This window comes from Salmo salar, chromosome ssa03, assembly GCF_905237065.1.
Source record: "Salmo salar chromosome ssa03, Ssal_v3.1, whole genome shotgun sequence".
Classification (NCBI taxonomy): domain Eukaryota; kingdom Metazoa; phylum Chordata; class Actinopteri; order Salmoniformes; family Salmonidae; genus Salmo; species Salmo salar.
The window spans coordinates 22,923,711-22,951,574 of record NC_059444.1 but is presented as its reverse complement, the minus strand read 5'-3'; the positions used below and the strand labels follow the sequence as shown (position 1 = coordinate 22,951,574).

Here is a 27,864-nt window from a genome sequence, read left to right as displayed (position 1 = left end):
ATTCCGACTTGGATACTCGTAGAAAGATTAGGTCAGAGTTTCCCACTCGGAAAGTATCAGAATCAACCAATAGGAAGCTCTACACAAAAACCGTACGCAAATTTTTAACTCAGAGGTTTTTGAGTTTCAGAGTTGTCAAGAACGCAGCAACTGGGCCGGTGGCTCTGTTAGTGACAGAGTGACGAACAATATGGCGCCGGGAGTAGCTCTTGCTTTTGGACCAGTCGTTGTCTAAAGACCGGCGATCGGACAGGATGAACCTCTGCGCCCAATATTTACGGTAAATTTGAAATTCTACATTTTATAAGTTTTTTTTTTATTCTCACCTACTGCTTAATCTTATTTGTGTTATCGCTATAAATGTCCGTTCTGTCTAGCTAATTAGCCAGCAGCGTTAGCTAGCAACGCACAACAGGAAAACGCGTTATTTGAGCTAGCAGCTAACGTTACCTATTTGAACGAAATTTCACTAAAGGTGCCATCCTTGTTGTTTATTCGTGTTAAAAACGTATCTGACTGCGAGTAGAGTCAGTTATTAGCTATGGGTGTTACTGCTAGCATGTTAGTGAGCTAAAGTACACAGTAGTTTTCTAGCTCGCTAGTAACGTTAGGATGACTAGTTAGTTAACGTTAGCTTGCTCGGTCGATACGATAACACGTTAGCCAAGTTTTTACTAACCATAATGGTTATTTCCATAGCGACGGAATGGAAGTAGTATGTGTCGTAAGGAAAATGGATAGCTAGCTAACGTTACTAAGGTAATTCTCGAGCGCGTTACATAGCGAACGAATAACTAGTTTGATCATAGGCAGCAGTTAGCTAGCTAACCTAGTAGCGCCCTTGTTTGGTAGTTAGCTAACGTTAGCCTGCTGGGCATGTCGTTTTTAGCTTGGTAGCTAGTTAGCTAATGGATGTCAACCTGAGTCCGGATGTCTACCGTTTAACTAGTTAAACTGGATTAGTTAGCTAACATTAGTCACTGCAGTGAACCTTTCTGTCCACATTGATTACTAACAATAAATATTTTTTAAATGGCTGGCAACATGGGCCTTGGCTTTAGCAAAACGTTACCTAGCAGCTCAGACTAGTGTCAGTGACATTGGATTATCCAGGCAAGGATGTTGTAAATCAAACGCCAAGTAAAGTCAGCAAGCCAAATGTAACCATAGGTTCATCCACTATAATCAATCTAAAGTCGTAGCCAGCCAGCGACTGGTGACAGTATTTGGCTAACGCTTGATTCAATTTGGTATACATGCATTCCAGTTTGGCCTGTGAGTGCGAGTTTGCTGGATTGACACTTCACTGTGCATCTCTCACGAAATGAAACCAATAATTTGCTGTTTTTATGAAAATATACAGGTCCTTTGTTATATCAGAGAGGAATTAACTCATATTTCGTTGACAGATATTGGGATGTTATAGAAAATCGTGCTTTAAGTAATACAGGAGTAGAAACACTTCACCCCCTACACTGGTAGCATGAGCCCTGTATATTAGTATTCTTCATCCCTAGCCCGACCATTGAGCTACACGATGAAGGATAATAACAACAGTATATGGCCAATTTTGCTTAGTTTACGAGATACCAGTAGTGTTGTATCATTTGAATGCATAGTAATCCAATAAAGTAGGCTATTGGCGATGGAAAGATGCGATCATGAGAAGTAGTCTATTACATAAGACGAAAACATGTTTCCTCCTGTTTAATGGCAAATAGTGCTCAGTTTCCATTGAAACTAGTAGTGTCAGTAGTTTTTAGCCTATCCCTTTCCAGCATGTCAAACCACAAATACAATCTCCTGTTACATGTTTGATTGAATTTAGGAATTAGTGGCAGAGGACTAGCACACCCTGTCTTTAATCCCCATAGTTTATGTTAATCTTTTTAAATATCCAATACACTGATCTTAATTCATTATGGTTTATACTAGGTAGCGTCGGAAGATGTGGTTCTCATTGGGTCTGTATTGATTGACTTAGCTTGCCGCCTCTTTTGTTTGTTTACAACCGAGCAGGCAGGCAGAGGCCCTGAAGGCTGACATGACAGGTATGTTCACACCTCAAATTTGGGCTTGCTTTGTTTTAATCCACAACCCCTGCATATAGAGTATGAATTGCAGACAGTATTGCTTTTGAAAACTTTTGACATTAAAAGATATTTTGTTCTTGAAAGCTTTTATACTTGTCTGTTTTTGAATGTTGATAATCCCCACAGCTGGGACAGGGATTGCATATTAATTTGTCATATTCTGCATATGTATCCCATGGTATCTATGAATAGTCTCACAGTATTTGTTGTAGGCCTATTTGATGAAGGATGTTTAGCCTATAGAAATATAATCTCATTCTAGTGGTTTAGTCTGCAGCGTAATCCATCTGAAGTGTATAAAAGATCAGTGAGTGTCATCTTTTCCCCTAGATTTTAAGCTTGGTGCAGCAGAGGTCTGGACTTCAAGGCAAGCGCTTCAGGACTTGTACCAGAAGATGCTGGTGACTGACCTGGAGTATGCTTTGGACAAGAAAGTGGAGCAAGATCTGTAAGCCCCAGTTTACATTACTTTGATTATGTTATGAAACCGATTAGCCTGCCTACTACTATCGCTTCTCTTGCTAGGTCTAGGGGTCTTAGTCTTGCTTCCTAACAATTAGATGGTCCTCAATTATACAATTATATTTATAAGATTGGAAGACAACTATAAAAACGGTAGATAAGTTTTGTGAGTCAGCTTGCGTTCAAGCACAATACAACTGTTGTATTGTTGGAATTAGATTGATTATCATCAGCTGTTTGATTAAACTAAAAGGTATTTGATTTCCTCTATTTTTCAGCTGGAACCATGCTTTTAAAAATCAAATAACAACACTACAGAGTCAAGCCAAGAACCGAGCCAACCCCAATAGAAGTGAGGTGCAGGCCAATCTGTCCCTATTTCTCGAGGCAGCTAGTGGATTCTACACACAAGTAAGTTGCAACTACAATGTAGCCTAACGAGGGCTGGCACAATTGCCATATAACTGCATAACCGATGTTTATGGATGAAGACAGTTATGAAAATAAAATGTCATAACCATAAAAACAAGTGTGTGTGTGTGTGTACACATACACACAGTATATTCAGACCCCTTTACTTTTTTCACATTTTGTTACATTACAGCCTAATTCTAAAATTGATTAAATTGTTTTTCTCCCCTCATCAATCAACACACAACACCCCATAATGACAAAGCAAAAAATAAACAAACGTAAAAATATGTGTGTGTGTGTATATAAAAAAAAGTGCTGCAGAGATGGTTGTCCTTCTGGAAGGTTCTCCCATCTCCACAGAGGAACTCTGGAGCTCTGTCAGTGCTATGAATATGGGACCAAATACTGACACTTTTTACTACTTTAATACACAAGTGAATTTGTCCCTTAAAATGAAGGGACTATGTACAAAAAGTGCTGTAATTTCTAAATGGTTCACCCGATATGGATGAAAATACCCCCAAATTAAAGCTGACAGCCCACTTTTTCACCTCACTCATTGTATAATTTAAAATCCAAAGTTCTGGAGTACACAGCCAAAACAACAAGAAACGTCACTGTCCCAATACTTTTGTAGCTTCCTGTCTAAACATGAAAACATTATATACAAAAGAACAACATTCATACATCAGACATTTAAAAACAAACTTCGAAACTGGGGTCAACACATTACACATGACATTATATTTGAAGATCTACAATGTGAAAATGACGCAGAACTCGGCTGCTCTTAATAATACTTGATCCTGGACTCTAACAGTTACTACAGGAGCTGTGTACTGTGTTCAACGTGGACTTGCCTTGCCGTGTGAAGTCATCTCAGCTTGGAATTATCAGCAATAAACAGACCAACACCAGCGCCATTGTAAAACCCCAACCCAGCTCTTGCTCTTATATCTGCCAGCATTGTCTCGTCCACCTCGGAGACATCGGTGAGTGTTGTCACATTATCGCTACAAAATAATTTAACTGTGCAGATCATTTTGTGGTCAAAGCAATGCTTTGTGGAGATTTGCTTATATGCTACTACCCCCCCCCCACCCCCCCAGCACGATATCGCAACCAAACCAGCCAAGCGGAGTCCTATTACAGACACGCAGCTCAACTTGTCCCTTCAAATGGTAAGTACTTTATACAGAAGTTTTCCTGTACAGTATTTGTTTACCGACACACACAGCATTAATGTGCTTCTTTTTTCTTTCACCTGACAAGGAAATCATTTCTGTAAATGAAGTCTTCTGTCAACCTGTTGATCTGTCAATGTCTCTCCTCCAACAGGTCAGCCTTACAATCAGCTGGCCATCCTGGCCTCCTCTAAAGGGGACCACCTCACAACGATATTCTACTACTGCAGGAGCATTGCCGTCAAGTTCCCTTTCCCTGCAGCCTCCACCAACCTGCAGAAAGCTCTCGCTAAAGCCGTTGAAAGGTATCATTGAGCATTTTTATTGTAGCTTCATCTCAACTGCTCTTTTGAAGATGTTTTGCTTAGCTTTTATTTATTTTTCCACCTTTATCAACCATCATTTGGGATGGGACTAATGAGCATTTTGATTTCCATCTTAACCGGTGTTGATATCACCCAGCTGGTTTACAGTGTATGGACTTTAGGAGTTAAAGTTGTTCCATGTATACTTAATCCCTGTCTCGTCTTCAGCCGTGATGAGGTCAAAACAAAGTGGAGTGTGTCAGATTTCATCAAGGCCTTCATCAAGTTCCATGGTCATGTTTACCTGAGCAAGAGCCTGGAGAAGCTTAACAACCTGAGAGAGAAGCTGGAAGAACAGTTTCAGGTAATGTTTTAAAGTAAAGTTTAAATCCTTGCATACTTTGTGAAGGGGAACTAAGGATATACATCTTTCAAACCAAGACGTGTTCCCACCAACTTAAGCATCTTGTCAACTTTTTGCAGACTTTTCTTTATAGATGAAGGTATTACTGGCGACAAAGCCTCTATTTTATTTCTGCCTAATGACCTATTCATGATTGCGGTAATGTTCTGCTTACGGCTTAGTATGAAATGTATCTGTAATGCTGAGGCAGCATTGGCATGCACGCTATGCTCTTAAGGTCTTGGATGGTTGCTAGGCAGCGCCCGTTACTACTATCCTCCTGGCAGTTCTTAACTTTGCAAGGCATGTCCCTTCACCCATGTTTTCGCATAGCCCACTCATGCACTGTTTTCTTAACCACAACTGGATGGATCCATATATAATTCCTGTTTGAATAAATATCACTGAATTACGTAAATATCGGAGTAAAGTAGGCTAATGCAATTGAAGCCATCAAATTGTTGCTTACTGTTATCCAATTGTTATAATACATTTGAAGCAATAGCCTATACCTGCGTGTGGTCAACTATTTCAGCGCTGATTTGAGACAAGCGTGGGGACTCGATCGTCTTGATATATCAAACAATGTCCGATTATATTTTTTATTTTTTTTAAATCATTTTTTCAATTTTTACTGAATCGCCGTTTGGATATTGGTAAAGCTACAATTAGCTTGGGGAAATATTAGCTAAGTTGAGGTGAGTGCTGCTCGTGATCATCTTGTGAAGTTGGTGGGGTGCTGCTGCTGAGGAGTATTTATGGCTGTAATAAAGCCCTTTTTGTTGGGGGAAAAACATATTCTGATTGGCTGTGCCTGGCTCCCCAGTGGGTGGGCCTATGCCCACCCATGGCTAAGTTCCTGCCCAGTCGTGAAATCAATAGATTAGGGCCTAATGAATTTATTTCAATTGACTGATTTCCTTATATAAACCCTATTCAGCTAAATCTTTTAAATTGTTGCGTTTTTATATTTTAGTTCCGTATAATTTAACAAGTGGATTATTTTGCTCTTCAGACCAAATGCCTGTGACTTGTCTTAATCAATCTATGTGATTTTGTTTCACTGAATCTGTCTGTATATTTGGTTAATTCTCTGGCTGGGCAAATGCGTGGAGGTGGTAAAGCTCATCTATCACTGATCAGAAACATTTAGCATGCAATAATGTAGCCTAAATCAAGAGTAGGCCTATTATTTTGCTCTATCACGAATAGGCAACTGTCTAAAAGCCCACGGAGGTTGTGAGGCATGAACATGAGACTCGCATGCTTTTGGAAAATCTAGATTGCTATTATTTTCTATCGGTATCATGATGAGGATACTCAGTGTAAGACCCTGCTCCCTAACAAAGTGGAGTGGGGGTAGGAAAGAGATGAAACGTGGATCAGAAAAGCTTGGGCTCTGTTTATAAAATATCACCTTTTTTTATGACAGCGGTTCCACACGTTGCTGTGACTCAAGTTGTGTGGTTAAAAATATTATTTGTATTTTGTGTTATATTTCATTTATATTCATAGGCTACCCTGATTATAGTAGGCTAAGTGTGTCTTGTCTGTTTAACTAACTATTGATTTCATCAGGCTGCACAGACTAATAACATAGTTAAAAGCAAAATATGGCATTCTATTATTTTGAATACATTTTATTAGTCTTATGTTTAAGACCTGCCTAAAACAAATGAATAATTGATTTCTTTGATGGTGTTTATTCAATGGATTTATTAAAATAGACATTGGTTCATGTCTACTCCAACTTGCCGTGCACTGGCGATTAGAAAAGCTTATCCCGGCAAGAATGTGGCAAAAAAAGACTGAATTGGGTTTTAAACAAATATTAGCAGATCTTAAAAATCCACATTTTGTAACAAACAAATAATAGGCAACATACTCTGAAGTGTGTCTGAAAGGGTAGATAATAGAGTGGTCTTGGATATGTACCTTCCTATGAAAGTGTTTGGGCAGGTTTCCCGGACACCGATTAAGCCTAGTCCTGGGCTTAACTATTCTCAATGGAGAATATCCTTTGAAAGTACTTTTTTAGTTCCGGACTAGGCTAAATCTGTGTCTAGGAAACTGCCCGACGATGTCTGAAGCTACCCCAATTCCATATATGACAGTAGCTTAAACACCCTTGTTTTTTTGCAGCGGCTGATTCTGCAGAAAGCCTTCAGCTCCCAGCAGCTGGTCCACATCACAATTATCAACATGTTTGAGCTGCACCATCTGAGGGACTTCGGCAATGAAGCAGATGACCAGAGCTTCAGCTCCGAGGAGCAAATCGGCTGGTTCCAACTTCTCGGTCTCTTCAGTATGTCCCCGACTCCAATTGTCTCTCAATATGCACAATACAACTTACCTTGTGGATGACATGGCTGTTCGCGGTGATGCAACTGCTGTTTTTAGATTTGAAGTTTTACTTGCTTTTTTTTTTTTATAATCTGGAAGTACAGATCGATGTTACCAAATCAATTATCTTAGATTGAACTGTGTCAACTGCAGGGTGCTTTCTCACGGCCCCACTAGCAGATCACCTGGAACTCTTTCCTCGACCTCACTCTGTGGAATTGGAATGATTCAAGGAGCCAGGTTGTTGTTGGTGTTTTAAGGCCCTCTTCCTTTCCCACAGTGTCATTTCTTGGTGTCATGTGTAGCCGGGCACTGCTGAACAAGAACCGAGGAGAGGAGATCATGGGAGAATGTCCATTGCCAGCCATCAAGGTGTCCCTGGACTGGCTCAAACTACGACCTACCGTTTTTCAGGACGGCGCCGTGGACAGACGACAGTAGTATGTGTATCTTTTCTCTTTCAATGTCACTGTTTACCCTCTAGGTGTTTAGATACAATCTGCCTGTCTGGTGTTGTAGCGTGTTATTTGTTTTGGACTCTTTTCTTTTAGATCTTAGCAATAGCAGTAATACTTTTGAATGTGGTTTTGTATTGTCTGCATTTAGTTAAACAAGATTTTGCTCTTATTTCGCCTTAGTGTTTGGCCTTGGCTGGTGTCCATTCTGAACAGTTTCCAACCAAAGGAAGATGATGTTTCCTGTGCATCAAGTAATGGCCATTCGATATCTCTGCTTTTGATATGCAAATTTGTTTCATTTTTTGTTGATTATTTAGAGACAATGTCCCTTACCTCTCTCTTCCAGTGACTCCACTTCCAGAGGAGTTTGAACTGCAGGGGTTTTTGGCTCTCAGGCCAGCGCTACGGTACATACAGTACATCCCCTTTTGTCTCAGCCTCTCTTCCATATAGAATGTGTCGTTGTGTGCATACCATGTTCCATGTTTTATTGTATTAACCCTGGTCTGTTTTGGTGTACTCCTTTTCCAGGACCCTTGACTTCACTAAAGGCCACCAGGGTGTTGCTGTGGACAAGGAGGGTCTGCCAGTCCGTGCCCGTCATCAGAGGCTCATCAGCCTGGGGAAATGGGTGGCAGACAACCAGCCAGGGTGAGTCTTCCTCTCTCTACCCACTACTGTTTTGAACTACCACATCCATAACAAAAATATAAAAGCAGTTTCCATCTTTGAATAATTGCTTACTTTTAAAAGATGCAACAGTATTTCACAAGGCCTGTGTTTTGGAGGGGTTGGAATAAAGCAGAAGACAAGTTTGCTTTGGACTCCCATGTACATTGGATAATAAAGTAATCTTGTGTGTACTATGTTTCAGGCTGATTCAGTACAAAGTCAGCGACGGCCTGCTGCTGTTCATCACCGACATCGAGGAATTGGCCATCGAGGAGCCCCAGGAGAAGGATGCCCCTGTGCTCCAGGAGTCCTCCAACAGTGAGCAGACCCCCAACGAGGGCAACATGGGCCTGAAGTCAGTCCTGTCCATGGGCAAGACCCAGAACAGCGTGTTGGAGATCGGCGAGAGGCCCGTGGTGACCTTCAAGGAGAACATCAAGCCCCGGGAGCAGAGCAGGGAGCCCAGCCGCAATCACCACCAGAAGGAGGCAGGGAAGGAACGGAGGGACTTCGGCAAAGGCAATGGAGTGCCGGGAAAAGGAGAGCAGAAGAGGGATGGCAAGAGGAAGAGTGAGGTGAAGAAGAACAGCCATGAGAAAGCTGCAGACGCAGGGAAACAGGTCAAATAAATAGTTTTTCTTGAAGTTGGGATATATCCTGTGATTGTATGTATGCATCCCACATGGCCCCTTCCCCCTATAGAATGCATTACTTTTGACCAGGGCCCACTGAGTGCCCTTTGGGATTCAGACATGTTTACTGTGGTTGAAGGCTTAACTACTTTACTGACTGAGTTTGTGTGTTTTCATGCAGGTGAAAGCCCAGCCGGATATGAGGAAGACGCCAGTGTCTGAGGCCAGGAAGACTCCAGTCACTCAGACCCAGACTACCTGCTCCTCCCAGTTCATCCCCATCCACCACCCGGGAGCCTTCCCTCCACTGCCCAGCCGACAAGGTACTAGCACCACCTCTCACAGTGCCTAGATTGAAAAGTTTTACACTTAAAAGATTTTTAGATCTAAGAGTAGTGAATAACCTTCTCTATTTTATGTTTAAACTGTTTGCAGTTCAATTGTATTCTGCCATGTGAATAAATTAAATTAACTTGCTCTTTCCAGGTTTCCCCCCTCCAGCCTATGTGATCCCTCCTCCCGTGGCGTTCTCCATGAATCCCGGCTTTACGTTTTCTACGGGCATGTCTGTCCCCGGGCCGTTCCTGCAGTCGGCTTCCCACCCTCAGCAGCCCGGTGCCCAGCAGGTAAAGGGAGACGTGCTCAACTCTAAGGGCCAGAATAGCGGACACAGATTAAGCCTAATCCTGGATTTAAAAGGACTTTTCATGTAGAATCTCCATTGAAAATTACTTTTAGTCCAGGACTATGTTTAATTTGGAAAACCACCCCCTGATCCTCTTGTGCAAACAAATACAAATGTGCTTGGAACCAAAAAACGATACCATAAAAAAATGTATTTCATGGCATCCAGCAGGTGCAGGTTCAGGCTGGGAAGCCGTCGCACATTCCATACAGCCAGCAGAGGCCGTCAGTGCCGGGGGCGATGAACCAAGGGGCCCCCCAGGGCCAGGGCCAGCAACAGCCTTCCCAGACCATGCAGCAGGTGCAGCTCCAGGTCCAGGCTCTTGTCCAACAGCAGCAGTCACCCACCAAGCCTGTGCAGCCAGTCCAGCTGGGCAAAAGCCCACCTCACCATCCAGGGATGCAGCAGGTAAATTATAGATCACAATGGTTCTGGACTGGTAAGATACTAATAGATAACATCAGTCCAGTCAGTTGAGAGCCAGAATGGTTATTTACAGGAATGATGACAGCAAGTAGCCTAGTGGTTAGAGTGTTGGACTTGTAACCGAAAGGTTGCTAGATCGAATCCCCTAGCTGACAAGGTAAAAATCTGTTGTTCTGCCCCTGAACAAGGCAGTTAACCCACTGTTCATAGGCCGTCATTGAAAATAAGAATGTGTTCTAAACTGACTTGCCTAGTTATGGGATTTTTTTGTTGTTGAGAAGTGTCCTGTTTTCCTCCTGACCAACAGTACATGCAGGTAGATCAGGCTGGACAGATGTGGGGCCAGCACCAGGCCCAGCAGCACCAGACCCAGCCCACCATGCAGAAGATGCAGGCCATGCAGATGCCTGTCAAGCAGCCCTACTACATGGGAAGCCCCCAGGACCCCCTCAAGCTCTTTGAGCAGCAGCAGTACGCCATGCAGACGGTGCCCCAGCAGAACAGCATGGACAAGAAGATGAAGTACCCGGATGTGAAAATGCAGGACTTTTACTGGGACCCTTCCTACCGCGTTGGGGATAACAGACCGATGGTGGGGGAGAGGATGGGCAAGCGGCTGCCCCCCGGGGCCTTCCACCCAGACCAGGACAACACACCCAGAGGACCTCCTTTTGAGGTGAGTCTTGGTGTACTCCTCAACCACCTAGACCTAAGTTGTATCCCAAATGGCACTCTATTCCTTATTTAGTGCCCTACTTTTGACCAGGTTCCATTTGGGACCGAACGCTGCAAATTAGGGACTGGAGAGTTTAAGGAGAAGGAAGGGTTGTCTTGTGCTCTTTCTTTTCTATAACCAGTTCCATCCAACCTTTTTTATGTGAGTAAAGTGTATGCCGGATAAAAGTCACGACAGTCGACATTTCCAAATGTCAACAAAACAAAATACGCTAGACAAGGTGGGATCTTTTTGTTAAAATTAATTGTGACATGTCTGTGGAAATGCTTTTATGTGCGAGATGATGATGATGATGATGATGATTTATTATCAAATCAATATTTGAAGTAAACTTGGTGTCATGCGAGGACGTGGTCCTCCCACTACGTCGGAAAACTATGCAGTTTATTAGGCTACAGATGAAATAAGTTGTGATGAGCTTGATGCTCCTTTCCAATAAATATTGAGGGTCTTACATTTACATTTTTTTTACATTTTAGTCATTTAGCAGACGCTCTTATCCAGAGCGACTTACAAATTGGTGCATTCACCTATAATATCCAGTGGAACAACCACTTTACAATAGTGCATCTAAATCTTTTAAGGGGGGGGGGTTAGAAGGATTACCTTATCCTATCCCAGGTATTCCTTGAAGAGGTGGGGTTTCAGGTGTCTCCGGAAGGTGGTGATTGACTCCGCTGTTCTGGCGTCGTGAGGGAGCTTGTTCCACCATTGGGGTGCCAGAGCAGCGAACAGTTTTGACTGGGCTGAGCGGGAACTGTGCTTCCTCAGAGGTAGGGAGGCGAGCAGGCCAGAGGTGGATGAACGGAGTGCCCTTGTTTGGGTGTAGGGCCTGATCAGAGCCTGAAGGTACGGAGGTGCCGTTCCCCTCACAGCTCCGTAGGCAAGCACCATGGTCTTGTAGCGGATGCGAGCTTCGACTGGAAGCCAGTGGAGAGAGCGGAGGAGCGGGGTGACGTGTCTTATTCAGGTGACATGATCATCGCTGCTTGCTTGGCTGTCATTTGACAAATAAAAATGATCTTGCTCTTTTGTCCATAATAATCTCATCATGTTGGCTAAAGGTCTATCCCCACTGTATCGGCAAGCTGTTGGCTGGAGCGCACTTGCCAATACTAGAGTGGACACACTTGCTAGCTAACACAACATTTTGAAAATGCAATGGAAACCCGTTTAACTTGTTTTCTTTTTATTCGATTCATGGGAATTTAACCGTAGAAGGTATTTTTGTGCTCTGTCATCATGCACAACCTTTTATCCTCAAGTCCATTTGATGGAAACGCATCTCTGATGGAAATATGCTTGTTTTTAAATGCGGATTTTAGAATATTGACATATAAATCATCTGTCGCCAATTGGATGGAAACCTAGCTTATGTTTATTTTTTACAATTCTTTAGTGTGTTTTACGATTTGGTATATGGATGGTGTAACTGTAACAAAGTGCTGAGAGGATGCGTATTGGGCTATGCTGAAGGGTACATTAGCCTACTCGACACTAAATGTTGGATTTAAGTCCATTGGGTCTCCGCTGGACTCATTTATTGGCCTGGTGTATGCTTCGGAAATCTTGTCCTGGACCCACAGGAAATATGTCCAGCATGTAGGTTTTAAAGATCTGTTATTGGACTGACCATACCTGTTGGTTGTTTGAGCAACCGATTGGGAGCTACAGTTTAAGTCGGAAGTTTACATACACCTTACATACATTTAAACTCAGTTTTTCACAATTCCTGACATTTAATCCTAGTAAAAATTCCCTGCCTTAGGTCAGTTAGGATCACCAGTTTTTATTTTAAGAATGTGAAATGTCAGAATAATGGTAGAAAGAATGATTTATTTAAGCTTTTATTTCTTTCATCACATTCCCAGTGGGTCAGAAGTTAACAAACACTCAATTAGTATTTGGTAGCATTGCCTTTAAATTGTTTAACTTGGGTCAAATGTTTCGGTAGCCTTCCACAAGCTTCCCACAATAAGTTGGGTGAATTTTGGCCCATTCCTTCTGACAGAGCTGGTGTAACTGAGTCAGGTTTGTAGGCTTCCTTGCTCGCACACACTTTTCAGTTCGGCCCACAAATGTTCTATAGGTTTGAGGTCAGGGCTTTGTGATGGCCATTCCAAGTGGTTGAAAAATGTGTTTTAATGACTCCAACCTAAGTGTGTGTAAACTTCCGACTTACATTTACATTTAAGTCATTTAGCAGACGCTCTTATCCAGAGCGACTTACAAATTGGTGCATTCACCTTATGATATCCAGTGGAACAACCACTTTACAATAGTGCATCTAAATCTTTTAAGGGGGGGGGGTTAGAAGGATTACTTTATCCTATCCTAGGTATTCCTTAAAGAGGTGGGGTTTCAGGTGTCTCCGGAAGGTGGTGATTGACTCCGCTGTCCTGGCGTCGTGAGGGAGCTTGTTCCACCATTGGGGTGCCAGAGCAGCGAACAGTTTTGACTGGGTTGAGCGGGAACTGTGCTTCCTCAGAGGTAGGGGGGCCAGCAGGCCAGAGGTGGATGAACGCAGTGCCCTTGTTTGGGTGTAGGGCCTGATCAGAGCCTGAAGGTATGGAGGTGCCGTTCCCTTCACAGCTCCGTAGGCAATCACCATGGTCTTGTAGCGGATGCGAGCATCAACTGGAAGCCAGTGGAGAGAGCGGAGGAGCGGGGTGACGTGAGAGAACTTGGGAAGGTTGAACACCAGACGGGCTGCGGCGTTCTGGATGAGTTGTAGGGGTTTAATGGCACAGGCAGGGAGCCCAGCCAACAGCGAGTTGCAGTAATCCAGACGGGAGATGACAAGTGCCTGGATTAGGACCTGCGCCGCTTCCTGTGTGAGGCAGGGTCGTACTCTGCGAATGTTGTAGAGCATGAACCTACAGGATCGGGTCACCGCCTTGATGTTAGTGGAGAACGACAGGGTGTTGTCCAGGATCACGCCAAGGTTCTTAGCACTCTGGGAGGAGGACACAAGGGAGGAGGACACAAGGGACTTCAAGACTTCAACTGTATGTTGTTCTTATGTAGTGTTACATAACGCTTTCAGGTTCCTCCCACTTCTGTTTTGGCCTCATTTTCATTATTATTTTTTTTTAAGGTGGTCGACTTGACTAGGAAGGAATTTGAAAGTTGTAATACTATCTGGTTGTATGATTAATCTCCAGCATCTTATATTGGTGTCATTGTTATGCTTGAACAACTGCAGTGTATGGGCTTATATAATACCTTTGGTAAATTAGACTCATAAAACCAGTGTGACGACAGGGCTTGGTGTAAAGTATTTCTGTATCTTTGGAAAACTAGGCCTATCTTTTTACTACCTTTTTACTGGCTTCTCCACATCTTTGGATAACTTATCCCTTTGCCAACCTATTTCTTACTGGCTTACCTTTTCTGTTCTTTTTTCCTTCCATCCTTTTTTGCTTCATTCTCTCACTAGGACAAGAGCTCCCCTCTTCTGCCTCCAGACCTGTTAAAAAGTATATCAGATTTTGAGGAGGAGGAAGAGCTGGCCTTTACTAAGCCTCATGGTTTCTACCAGGCCTTGACTGGCCCTCTTAGTACTGCTCCAGGACGAAATATATTTGTACGTAGTTAATTTCTCTTAATGTAATCCCCCTGGCTTAACCAGCATGTTAAACATCAGGACACGTATTCATAAAGCCTGCTGATCTAGGATCAGTTTTACAACATAAGGAGTAAGATTACATGGATGGGGGGGGGGACCTGATTCGGGGTCAGTACTCATGAGGCGCTTTATGAATACAGGCCCAGATTCACCTTCACAACTAGTTTTAAGCAGCATTGTCCGGGATGTGAGTAGAATACTAGAGTGGGAGGGATATGGCTCATTTAAATAATGTAAGGCTTATATGTTAAATAAGAGTTCAGAATGTGTACGTATATTTTCCCAGGCTAGTGTTGATATGATTGTGTGGTTGTGTTCCTTATTCTATGTTAACAGAAATAGACCCAGTACTTCTGAGCAGTCACTGCATTTTTGATTCCTGTAAAATGTTGTAGGCATGCCTACATTATCCATAATGAGAGAAACAGACATTTTGTACATGATCAGGTTGAACAAACTAACTCGGATTACATGTGTAAATTGCAACCCTATCAGTATTAATAGCAAACATACAAACACCTGCAGCGTCGACTTGGGAGAATGTGCTGATGGAATAAATGACATTCATCAGAAGCTATTAGTTAACACATCTGATACTGTAACTCTTTTCCCCAACTCTCCTATAGTTGCCAAATCAGTCAAGAATGGAAAGTGGCTCTGAGGTGATGGGCCAGTCGTCTTCTCTCATGCCCTTATCTGGTTTCCCAATTCAGGTCCGTATGTATGCATGGGAAAAGCTCCGCCCTGCCCCCAGACTTGTTTTGACTACTGTTTGTGGAAAATGAAAATGTCTGCAGTATCTCACATGCAGTGGTTTAAGGTCACTCTGAGCCAGATTTGTTAATGTAGTCTCACTGAGCTTCTTTTTAAGGAGGTTTGCTCTGAAATAGCAGTTGGGTTTTAAATGCCATGTTTAATGTTAACTAAAGGGGAATGTATGACTGGCATTTGATCGTATGTGTTTTTTTGTTCTTGGTTTAGGAGAGTTCCTATCAAAACAACAGCATTTTCAGCCAGGCCTATGGGAAGAACATGGCTCCCAACCCCAAGCCCGACGCTCCCATGCTTCACCAGGAACCTTCTCTCTACTCCCTGTTTGAAGGAACTCCATGGTCCCCGTCCCTTCCCGCCAGCTCAGGTACCTGCCTCCGCTCTCTTCCTCCCCCCTTTTCACACCAAGCTGTCCATAAACATCACAACAGCACCCCTGTTAGTGTTAAATAACACGCTTAGGCCAGACAAAATTGATTCACTGTTTTAATGGATTTTCCCCAGAGAAAAGTGAGGCGAGCGAGCAAAAAACGAAACATTAAGTGGATAAGGAATAACAGTACTTTACCACATTGTCCTGGGCATTTTGTATAGGCTCTGGGCCGAATGTGAGCTTCAAGAGTTATATTATTCCATGCGAAAACTTACTGTTTTTCTTAAAAAGAATGCAGATGTTAGTGTTATAACCATGAGAAATGAAACCCAATGAGAAGTATAACTTTTCTTTATTCCTGATAGAAAATAAAAAGAACTCTAAAAATCAAGAACATCTTCAAGACACCATAACTAATGTTGGCCTTGTGCAGTAGATCGCCTACTGGGTGTCAACAAACCATGGCGATTCAACATGTACACTCGTCTGGAAATAAAAAATGACGGCCAATGTTCTGTGGTCAGAGGCAATAGCACAATCACCTGCTGCTTTTTACTGTTCAACAGCACGGTCTGTTTAGTGCTTTATTTGTTGTTGATTCTGGTCTTTAGGGTGTTCATTTCTCTTTAAGATTTATTGGAGCTCTCGTAATGAACTGCTTTCCTTCTTGCTCACACACTGGGCACATTGGCTTGACATGTTGGAATTGTTGTTTGAGCCTCACCACCTCTTCACCCTCAAGAACATCTGGACATCCACAATGGACACATCTGGGAATGACACTGATTGCTGAATAATTCTGCGTCTCCACTTGCATTCCACAGGTTAGCCCCTTGAAAGCAACTATCTGCTCGTGATACGGATTGTCTTCTTTGAAAATCTCTGAACCACTTGTAAAAAGAAATGTCTCATCCCGAATGCGTTGGACTGCTTTCTGTTCTTTAGACAGCCATACAAGCACCTTGGGTTCTCACGTTCAACACAGTTGATGGTCGCTCTCACCTTTGCACTGACCATGGCAGCACTCCTCTTTACATGTTCTATATTTGGTGTCAGAGAAGGACTATCCTTGTCAGTGGTGTCCAGGCTGTACAGATCGTCACATGTCTGGTGCTCACGTTTGTCCACTGTCAATGTTGGATCAGGCATAAACCTTCAGTTCTTAAATTGTTCTTCTGGCAAATGTGGAGGACATCTTGAAATGACTGTCCTGGAATTGCTTGTACTGTTCCTTGTCATGGCCTTTTCTGCTGAGGTCATGCATCATGTCAACTTCTGTATCAATGATGTTGAATTGTTGTGCAATTTTGGCAATTTCTTCCTGTGTTGTGGGCTGATGTACTTCTACGTGTGTTCCTTTCCACTTCAGGTGCTCAAACCAGCCACTTACGAGCTGCAACAGGATGCATACTCTTTTCAAAAGCCTCTTTCAGGTCTGGTTGTTTGGTGGCTCTTTCACTTAGGCTTGTCATTGTGCTACTCTTCTTCACGTGCTTATCATTTGATTCTTCCATCTTCTCCCTAGGGTTAGGGTAGCCAGGGCTACTCTCTCGGCAGGCTTGGCCCAGCTGTTTATCTGGTGCTGTTCTACAGGCGATAAGCATGTCAAGATCCAGTTGAACAAACAGGAGTGTGTGGCATGCTTGAACAGAGGCGTATGTGGTTCTGTGGTCTGGCCCCCCATCAGATTGAGTGATCAAGATTGACTTGTTGGAAGAGACATCTGCACTGTAGTTCTCTCCTCTGAGGATACTGAGATTTTCAACTGTGTCGAAACGGGGCTGGTTGGCTGGAACACCTTGTCATTGACATGAACTAGATGGAGATGCTGGGATGTCTGCAATCAACATGACAGATAGTACAAGTCCACTCGTGGTAATCGTGGTCGGCAGCTGCTAGAACTGTCCCACTCACAGGAGGAGCGCTTGGATGTCTGCCTGTTACAGGTCCCTATAGGCTGGCCTGGTTCTCCGACAGGGATGGTTGCCTTATCATCCACACAACATTTCACAGTCCTTCTGCCACATGCAGGCAAACTGCTTAATGTAGTTCCACTGTACTGCAACAAACTTTGTCTTGATATCCCTTATCACCCGAGACTGGACCATGAACTTGAGGTCAAACCTTCCTGTGTACTGGAGAGCAGACACAGACCATGGATTCTGGGTGTGAACTACAGTCTTTGCCACTGAATTGATGGGATTTTAGTTTCTGGTGGAAGCCGCTTTTCCGCTGTCACACAAGTCCTCAACTGATATAGCAAAGGGTAAGTACAAGTACTCAACATGTCTGCGATCGCTGACCTGAGCTGTGTATTTGTTGAAATACTTTGGTACTTCATCCCAAAAGGATTGTGGTTTGCCATTCAGCTTCTTTAAATCCATGATCAGGTCTGGGTCATCACCATCAAGGAGGAACAAGGATACTCTCTCATCAAGTTGGCCCTGTTTACCATTGTTTGCTGATAATCCTGTCTGTCAAACTGATACATTTCTCTCAGGAAGTAGCAGTTGACTTTGGCAGCATGTGTGTATTTGTTCAGGAATGCTTTTTGCATTGCTCTAGTGTGGTATGTTAGTATTTATTTTCTCAGGGTGGCGATGACAGAAGCCTGGTCTCATGAACGCAATTGTTATGTGAGGATACCTTCTATATGAATGTCAGAGTGCCTAGGTAGTTATACTTGTACAAAGTGAAAGTCAATGGAAGTTTCAAGTTGTCAATCCATTTCCTTCTCTGGAATCTATCTTCAGGAGTAAAGTCCAGTGGGGTGGTATTGGGGCACTTTCTCCAAAGCTTGTAACTGGGTGCTCTAGGGGATGACCCGTCCGCATGATGCTCTCTGTGTAGCATAAAACATCAGACTCTGGTGTACGTAGGGGAGTGGGCTGTTGGTGACGTCTGGTCAGTGCTTGATTCACCTTCTCCAAGTGGGATGCATAAGCTGCTATGGACTCATCTTCTCTGATGCACTGCATCTTCTCTGAGATCTAATGTGAACAAGGAATACAGGCAGTTTTAGTTGAGGTTTAAAACATAAAGGTTACACTTTGAAAATAAACGTTTAAATTTCCTGAATAAATGGTGACATTTTACAATATCAGACACCATATGTTATACATACAGAATCAAACTTATTTGATATAGAAAAATGACCCAATACATTCATTAAAATACCTGTGAAGTGATTCTGGTGTGCCCAGGGCTGGGATATTGAGCTAGAGCTGACTGCAATGATCCCGAAGCTGATCTTGACTTTGTTTTGGTTCCTTCTGTCGTGTTTCCTGTTATCTGTTGTAGGATCCAAGGCCTTGTGGTAATTGCAGGAATCTGTCTAATATGGCTTAACCTCTCTGTGTACTTCTCTAGATGGGGGTCCATATATCAGAGTGCTTTTTGATAATCGGGTAACGAATGTCCAGGCTATATGGGCATAAACAATAGAAAATATACATTTCAGCTTAATTTATCTTGATTTATCTAATCAATACACAAATTAACATTAATGAACATTATTCACATAGGATGTATAATCGAATGCAATATTGCAAATGTAGATATTGATAAATGCATTTCTATAGCTTCCAATGGTGGGGGAGTTACAAGATGGAGGCATGGTGGCTTCAAAACAGCACCCCCTGTGACTAATCTAGTGTACATATAAATCATTGGTATAAAAAAAATGCAGTATTGCAATCATATTAAAGAATGATTGGAGAAATTCTGTTAATTAATCTACTTAATTGTATAGCCTTCAAATGAAGATAATACAAATATAAAGGCCTATCATAGACTACCCTTTCTATGAAAAATATGCCATTGTTAATAAAGGGCAATCATTCGAATTAGGTCAAATGAATGTAACACTGGAAAAAGTGCAATCCAATCTTGAAATGTGATGTATAGAGTAGACTATAAAAATAATTGTAATCAAATTAAAATGTTGATGTATAATGAGTTTATTACCTGAATGCATCTCCTATAGGCGCTAACAAAGTGTTCATACAAATATGATTAGGTCTCTCTCTTAGACTAGGCCTTGTAGAAAGGGGGTCAATCAAGTTAGGTCTGCCAAATTTTATGTAGCACTGGAAAAAATGCATAAATACAGCCATAAAGTATAGCCTATCATCAAAATAAAAATGTTTGTTTATAACATGCCCAATTAGAAGAGTCAATCTATATAGAGCAAGTTTTACTAAATTCGAGTCCAGTAACTTTGCTCACCGCATCCTGCTTCAATTGTCTCGTCTGGCTGCCACGAAAAGCCCCCACCTTGGAGACAGTCAATCACATCATTGAGCTGCTGATCTGTACGAAGTGTGTGAGTGCCACTGGCGATGTACTTTGCTGGACATGCTAGCTGTTCTCGGTGGCGTATCATCACTTTGTTTCACTGTCCAATCCGAGGTTGTTTGGTCTCTTGCGCATCATCTTGGTAACATGTCAAGGGAGAGAGGACAGTGCATTATAAACAAACCGCCGCATATATTGCCCAAAAAATAACATCTGATAAAAAAAATGTAAATAATTGCGGGGGATGGAGAAAATTAAGGCGGGCCATCCGTTTAAAACAGTAATTAAACTTTGTCCGGCCTTAGCATCTGAGTCAATATTTAAATATAATTTTATTGAAAAACATTTTATAAAGGCAGAAATTCTGTTAGAAATCAAGACATATTTGCATGTAATTATATTTCTCCATTTCCATAACAGACCACTCTACACCAGCAAGCCAGTCCCCCCATTCTTCCAACCCAAGCAGTTTACCCTCTTCTCCACCCACGCACAACCATGGCTCCATCCCCTTCTCTAACTTCGGCCCCATAGGAACACCCGACAACCGAGACCGGAGGATGGTCGACCGCTGGAAGGTGGAAAAGACGCGTAAGTCAACCTTCATGAATCTAAATATATAAATGATATCCGTCTACCTCTTATACTCACTGATGAATGTAATGTTTGGTATAACAACTTAGCCTTTTCTAGACATTTTGTGTTATTCTTAAGTCATGGCATTTTATATAATGAATCTCTGTTTTTGTCAAGTAGCTGTGAGTGGGTTTGGTCTGGACTACCTGCCCGCTGCGTCATCCTCATCAGACCACCGAACCCCTGAGAACAGCTGGCACCAGGGGAACGCCCCCAGCAGCTCCTGGGCCGCCCAGGAGTTGCCCATGGAAGACTCCTCCACTGTGCTCCTGGACAGTCTGAAGGTACCGCACGACACACACCTTTCATACCTTCTGGTAACATTCCACAAATTCCCAAGTTTTCAAGAAATCCCAGTTTGAGAATTCCTTGATTACAAGATTATTCCCTAATGATTCAAGGAATATTCAAACCAAGACTTCTGGAAAACATCTGAATTTAGGGAAAGTTACTGGACTAAAAGTCCCCTTTAGTCGTTTAGAATTAAGCATGTCACCTGTTATTGCCACTTATATCACCCCAACTGTATTCTAGGTCCTGTCTAGGGCTGTTGCGCTGACTGTATTACAGTCACACTGGCAGTTATGAGTCATGACCACAGTAAAATTCCATGTGACTGTTGAGTCATGTTAATCTCCCTTTAGGCAGTTTGGACATGCTCTGGTAGTACCCAACTTGCTGATGATCATCAGGTACTAATGGCCTGGTACTCAGTGCTCTATTGTTCCTCCATCAGGTCCTAATGCCCTGGGACTCATGGCTCTATTGTTCCTCCATCAGGTCCAAATGGCTTGGTACTCAGAGCTCTATGTATTTATATATCAGTCAAACCTTTGGACGCCTACTCATTCTGGAGTTTTTCTTTATTTTTACTCTCTTCGACGTTGTGGAATAATCGTGACAACATGAAAACTATGAAATAACACACATGGAATCATGTAGTAACCAAAAAGGTGTTAAACAAATCAAAATATATTTGAGATTCTTCAAAGTATGTCCTTTGAAACATTTACATTTTAGTCATTTAGCAGACACTCTTATCCAGAGCGACTTACAGTAGTGAATGCATACATTTAATAATTTTCTTTTTTTTTTCCCGTACTGGTCCCCCGTGGGAATCGAACCCACAACCCTGGCATTGCAAACACCATGCTCTACCAACTGAGCCACACGGGAAACTATATAAACTAGTGACCCGCAGTGTTTGTCATTATACCCTGATGAAGATGGCTTGTCTGTCAAAATGTTGGTTATTAGGCTATTCAATTATTGCATCTGGGCTCCTAGAGTTTGCGGCTCTCCTTTTTCTTTTTCAAGATTCTTCAAAGTAGCCACCCTTTGCCTTGATGACGGCTTTGCACACTCTTGGCATTCTCACTACCAGCTTCACCTGGAATGCTTTTCCAACAGTTTTGACGATGTTTCCACATATGCTGAGCACTTGTTGGCTGCTTTTCCTTCACTCCGCGGTCCAACTCATCCCAAACCATCTCAATTTGGTTGAGGTCGGGTGATTGCAAAGTCCAGGTCATCTGATGCAGCACTCCATCACTCTCCTTCTTGGTCAAATAGCCCTTACATAGCCTGGAGGTGTGTTTTGGGTCATTGTCCTGTTGAAAAACAAATTATGATCTCACTAAGCGCAAACCAGATGGGATGGCAATCGCTGCAGAATGCTTTGGTATCCATGCTGGTTGAGTGTGCCTTGTATTGTAAATAAATCACTGACAGTGTAACCAGCAAAGCACCATCACATCACCTCCTCCATGCTTCACGGTGGCAACCACACATGTGGAGATCATCCGTTCACCTACTCTGCGTCTTGCAAAAAGACAGCAGTTGTGACCAAAAATCTCAATTGGACTCATCAGATCAAAGAACAGAGTTTCACCAGTCTAATGTCCATTGCTCGTGTTTCTTGGCTCAAGCAAGTATCTTCTTATTATTGGTGTCCTTTAATAGTGGTTTCTTTGGAGAAATTTGACCATGAAGGCCTGATTCTAGGGCTGTTAAACAAATCCAAATATATTTTAGATTCAAAGTTGCCACCCTTTGCCTTGATGACAGCTTTGCACACTCTTGGCATTTTCTCAACCAGCTTTATGAGGTAGTCACCTGGAATGCATTTCAATCGTTAAAAGTTAATTTGTGGAATGTCTTTCCTTCTTAATGCGTTTGAGCCAATCAGTTGTGTTGTGACAAGGTAGGGGTGGTATACAGAAGATAGCCCTATTTGGTAAAAGACCAAGTCTATATTATGGCAAGAACAGCTCAAATGAGAAAAGACAGCCCATCATTACTTAAAGACACGAAGGTCAGTCAATACAGAACATTTCAAGAACTTTGAAGGTTTCTTCAAGTGCAGTCACAAACCACCAAGCATTATGATGAAACTGGCTCTCATGAGGACACCCACAGGAAAGGAAGACCCAGAGATACCTCTGCTGCAGAGGATAAGTTCATTAGTTACCAGCCTCAGAAATTGCATCCCAAATAAATGCTTCACAGAGTTCAAGTAACACACATCTCTAAATCAACTGTTCAGAGTAGACTGTGTGAATCAGGCCTTCATGGAAGAATTGCTGCAGAGAAACCACTACTAAAGGACCTCAATGAGAAGAAGAGACTTGCCTGGGCCAGGAAAACAAGCAATGGACATTAGACCGGTGAAAATCGGTCCGATGAGTCCAAATTTGAGATTTTGCTAAGACAGCATTCTGCAGCGATATGCCATTCCATCTGGTTTTCGCTTAGTGGGACTATCATTTGTTTTTCAACAGGACAATGACCCATCATACCTCCAGGCTGTGTAAGGGCTATTTTACCAAGGAGAGTGATGGAGTGCTGCATCAGATGACCTGGCCTCCACAATCACCCGACCTCAACCCAATTGAGATGGTTTGGGATGAGTCAGACCGCAGAGTGACGGAAAAGCAGCCAACAAGTGCTTAGCATATGTGGGAACTCTTTCAAGATTGTTGGAAAAGGATTCCAGGTGAAACTGGTTGAGAGAATACCAAGAGTGTGCAAAGTTGTCAAGGCAAAGGGAGGCTATTTGAATAATCTCAAATATATATTTTGATTTGTTTAACACTTTTTTTTGGTTACTACATATGTGTTATTTCATAGTTTTGATGTCTTCACTATTATTCTAGAAAATGGTAAAGAAAAACCCTTGAATGAGTAGGTGTTCTAAAACATTTGACCGGTAGTGTACACACACAAAAGTATATCTTTGGTACATAATTGGTCTAGTCTAAATTCAACAAATTCAGAGTTAGCCAACAGTTATAGTGAGTTTGTATTTGATTGTGAATAGCCTAGTAATAGGGCATTTGTTATATTTTCATAAATAATAGGCTGACACCTTGTCTTTTAGCTACAGAATATCTCACCACCATGCATTTCCATCTCCTCCCCTCTTTCCTTCATTCCTTTCTTCAGATTGCAGAGAGGGGCTGTTTAATTAAAACATGTTGCTATCGATTTTCCCAAACAGATTAAACTTGGTTTCTCAAATTTTAGCACTGGGTAGCTGCAGGAACAGGGTTGTAGAACATATGGCATACAGAGTTTGGGTAGAACATCACCTCTTGCACAGCTTAATAAACGGAATAGCCTACCAGACATAAGTGAAAAATGTACCAGCGGGAAAGTGGCCTCCATTCGCTATTCGAGTGCATACAGATGACATGTCTTGCCCCTGTTCCTGCCCATTTGATAATGGGTCATTCTAAATCAAAACAATTTTTGGATATTTGTAAAGATTACTGAATTGAGGATAGTCTGATGGGTGAAAATATGATCACATGATGAGAGAACAGCGTGTGCCGCCTGAGGCAAGGAACATATCGTAAGCTGTTAGTCTCATCATGCAGCCCATATATCTTTTGATATCTAAAGTTTGTATCATTCACAACTAAAGTTGCCAAATAACTCTAAATCTAGTGTGTAGGACCCTTTTTCAAATGATAACGTTAACTCTCAACATAGCCACTTCATATGTGCACTCTCGCTCTGGACTGGGGAAAAATATCCTTTGGTATTTTATTCAGCTAAGTTCAATTATAATCTTCTTACTATAAAATCATGTAATATAAAATAATGCCACATGACTTATTAGCATATGTTGTCAGCTGAATGAACAAGCCTACAGCCTATGGCATGGAGCATAGCCAGATAACATACAGTAGGCCAACTCATATTCTGTTCTTCTGAAATACAATTTCTTCATATCATTAACTTTGTTTTAGACCTACCTAAAATAAATGGATTTATTGTGATGGTGTATATTCAATTAGATTTTGATAAGACTTCTTAAAATGTAGATGTTTCAAAGCTGTGCATCAGCAACTTGTGTGAGTGGTGTCCTGGAAATGCTAAACGTGTTTGTTATTTAACTGTAAATTACCGTGAGACTGGCTATCTTTTGCATGACCATAACCGGCTTACAAAATTTCATGACTGCCACAGCCCATATTGTTAAATTCCTTTTCAATCTATCTCTGTGCTCCCCAGTCCATCTGGTCTAGCTCCATGATGCAGCCGGGGCCTTCGGCCCTGGAGCAGCTCCTTATGCAGCAGAAGCAGCAGAGGGGCCGGGGCACCATGAACCCTCCACACTGAAGGGCCTGCAGTCAGAAGCACTTGTGTGAAGAAGTAAGAAGTAAAAAAAAAAAGAGCTCCAAATCGGAATTACCGGCATATGGAGGCTGGGGAAGGTGAAACGATGACCCAACAGGCTCAAAACACCCTTCTGCTGACGAGGAGGACTGGTGCAAGTCTACTCTCCCCTCTCTCTCTCTCTGTGCCTCCCATGGCAACGAGGGTGTGCAAGCACCTCCCACACCACCTCACTGAGCACGATTCTTACATTGAGGAAACTGAAAACCTCTGACAGCCAGTCACCATGCATACCTCCTGAATTCCTCTGGAGAGTGTGGGAATAAACAACCATCCTTCAGTCCATCTCACTTGGATTCCATGTATCTGGTCTCTGAAAACTATTCTTGAGCTGCTCTTGGTGTGGATTTACTATGAGTCTTTGATTTGCCTACTGGAGAAGTGAGGAGCCTAAAGGTGGTGCGGGGTGTTTTTGGGAAGGCAAGGTGGGCCTGAAACAGATGTGGTGGTGAAAAAAAGAAAGACTGATCTTTCTGAATTCTTGACAAAATTTTCTTTATCTCGGACAGAGAGCGAGGAGGAGGGGGAGTGTGGCTCGACGTAGCCGGGTTATGAATGAACGAATGAAGGCGTTAACAGCTATATTGCCACAGTCGTTGGTAAAAAGTGGGGGGAAAGCGTGCCTATCATACTGTGTACAGAACCGTTTGAAAATGATACGCAGATTATGCTATAGATGCGATTTTCCAGTTTGCAGATGGTTCCTTTCTGTAAAGGTTTTACAAGGAGGGAGGAGCATCTTCAGGTCAGTTGAGGATGACGGGAACGCTTCACAAACTCACCACAACGTTCGCTCAAAAACAAAAGAATCAACAAACTGAGACGGTGATGAGAAAATAGATGTAGGGATAGTATTATTAGCTCTAATAGAGATTTGCAATTATTAGAAATACTGTATTTTGTGATTTGTTCGTAGCAGTTTTAGCTTTATGAAATACTGGGTAACTATGTCCAATAGTTTACTGCTTATGGGGAAAGTAGATATTAATATGTTCTCTTTACCCATCTTTCTTTGAGTAAAAATGTAACTCTAGCTTATCTGCATAATTGTTTATTTTGTTCATGGTCTGCCTTTTAATAGTTTTAAGCAGCTTTATTGGCTCTCTTTGTGCCTGGTCAGTGTTTTTTTTAAATTTTATTATTACTATCATGGTTGGCACTGTCATGTAACGGAAACAAGCAAACGGGTCCAGCAAAGCTGCTGGTTCAGCAATATGGGGCACAAGCCAAGCGAGACACAGACCGTCAGACAGACAGTTGGGCTGGGCTGTGGCTGGGAGACAGAGGGCAGGTGTAGTCCCTGACTCCCCTACTTGGCTTAGAACAGGAGAGAGAGACTGATTTATGCTAACCTCTTCACAACCACTACTATAATCACAACAGTTATCGAATTAACGCATATTAGGCCCTGGAGAGTTGCATGCTTGGTTTGCTTGTCTAAAGTCATAGCTCAGCTTTTTACATACCTCTGTGGTGTGTAACTAACTGAACTAGTTGTTTGGTATTAAGTTTCTGTCACTTGGGTTACGCCAGTGTGAATCTATCGGAAATGCCCAAGACCGATAATGACTTTTTCCCCAAATAATGAAATCCATGAAGCACTGAGTGACAATCAGCAGACCAAGAGAGGCTCTCCAGGAACAGGGTTAGAGGCCAGTTGAGTCTAGGGGTCACTGTTGGATAGGGTTAGAAATATGACTATATACAGTGGTACCCTCTATGGTTTAGGCAGCAAAAGGCATTTTGTATTTAAAGGGTATACAAAGACTTAATATCTTGTATGAGGGGAAAAACATGTTTTTATTTTCATGTAGAGAACATTTTATTAAACCCAACTTTAAATGATGTCTAATTTGTGTGATTGTGCTTTTCCTGTTACATTAAAATTATATTTAAAAAGATAAATAGATTGGACTGAATGTTGGGACATATTCAGCCAGAAGCTATAAAAAAATAATTAAAATAATGAATTTAGCACATAAATGCTAGAGGGGAACTGGGCTGTAAAGTTGGCCCTGTATCTGCTCATTGTAAAGGGGTTCTGATTTCAAATGTGTGGTTGGATGTGTTTGGATCATGAATGGTATTTGTCAGTGGTGTTGAGCTTACCAGTTCTTGCTGTCTAGATGGGCGGAAGAGGGAGTGAGGGGTAACGCACTAGAATGTTAGAAGCGCTCTGCTCTTGGCATCCTGCCATTTACTGCATTCATGTGGACTCTCCTCTGCTGCATCCTTGATAAACTGACACATCTAACAGTGGCTTTGGTTTTACCACATTAAGGTTTGTGGAAAAGAACCCTGCACTTTGAGCAGTTGTAACATTCCATACTTCTAATAGTCCTGTGGGACATTACAGGCAATGAAAAATGAGACTATTAACAGTTCCCTGCACAGCTGACCAACCAACATCAAGCACTGTGTCCCAGTTTAAGTTCAATATCAAGGAGAGAATCACTGAGAGTTTGAAACTGCATGAGGATTTGGAATTCTGAATGCTTTCACGGGTTATGGGGAGCGAGGTTGGAGTCCGTTTACCTGTGTTTGGGGGGGGGTCATCCAGAAATGGGCTTGTGTTCTAAGCTTTTTGTGTTTCGTCTTTCTCTAGACATTCAGAAATGGTGGAATCGGCTATGCCTTTAAATAAAGTAAACCATGTTCTCCCTA

The 27,864-nt window shown here is 42.3% G+C and overlaps 1 protein-coding gene across 3 annotated transcripts; it reads left to right on the top strand.

The window, feature by feature from the left end:
* The first annotated feature begins 14 nt into the window (after positions 1 to 14).
* Positions 15 to 27,864, top strand: smg7 (SMG7 nonsense mediated mRNA decay factor). Of its 3 annotated transcripts, none has more exons than XM_014190668.2 (24): positions 15 to 280; positions 2,020 to 2,051; positions 2,424 to 2,541; positions 2,834 to 2,966; positions 3,790 to 3,961; positions 4,079 to 4,150; positions 4,308 to 4,458; positions 4,687 to 4,822; positions 7,004 to 7,166; positions 7,485 to 7,644; positions 7,843 to 7,913; positions 8,009 to 8,069; positions 8,194 to 8,313; positions 8,537 to 8,954; positions 9,148 to 9,289; positions 9,453 to 9,592; positions 9,823 to 10,059; positions 10,385 to 10,753; positions 14,253 to 14,399; positions 15,068 to 15,154; positions 15,423 to 15,579; positions 20,302 to 20,472; positions 20,638 to 20,801; positions 25,036 to 27,864. In XM_014190668.2, exons 1-24 carry the CDS (start codon positions 255 to 257, stop codon positions 25,141 to 25,143), a joined length of 3,555 nt encoding a protein of 1,184 aa, XP_014046143.1. In that variant the 5' UTR covers positions 15 to 254; the 3' UTR covers positions 25,144 to 27,864. The 3 variants fall into 3 exon arrangements, with proteins under 3 accessions (XP_014046143.1, XP_014046142.1, XP_014046145.1); XM_014190667.2 differs by having other exon boundaries at positions 9,820 to 10,059; XM_014190670.2 differs by lacking the exon at positions 14,253 to 14,399 and having other exon boundaries at positions 16 to 280; positions 9,820 to 10,059.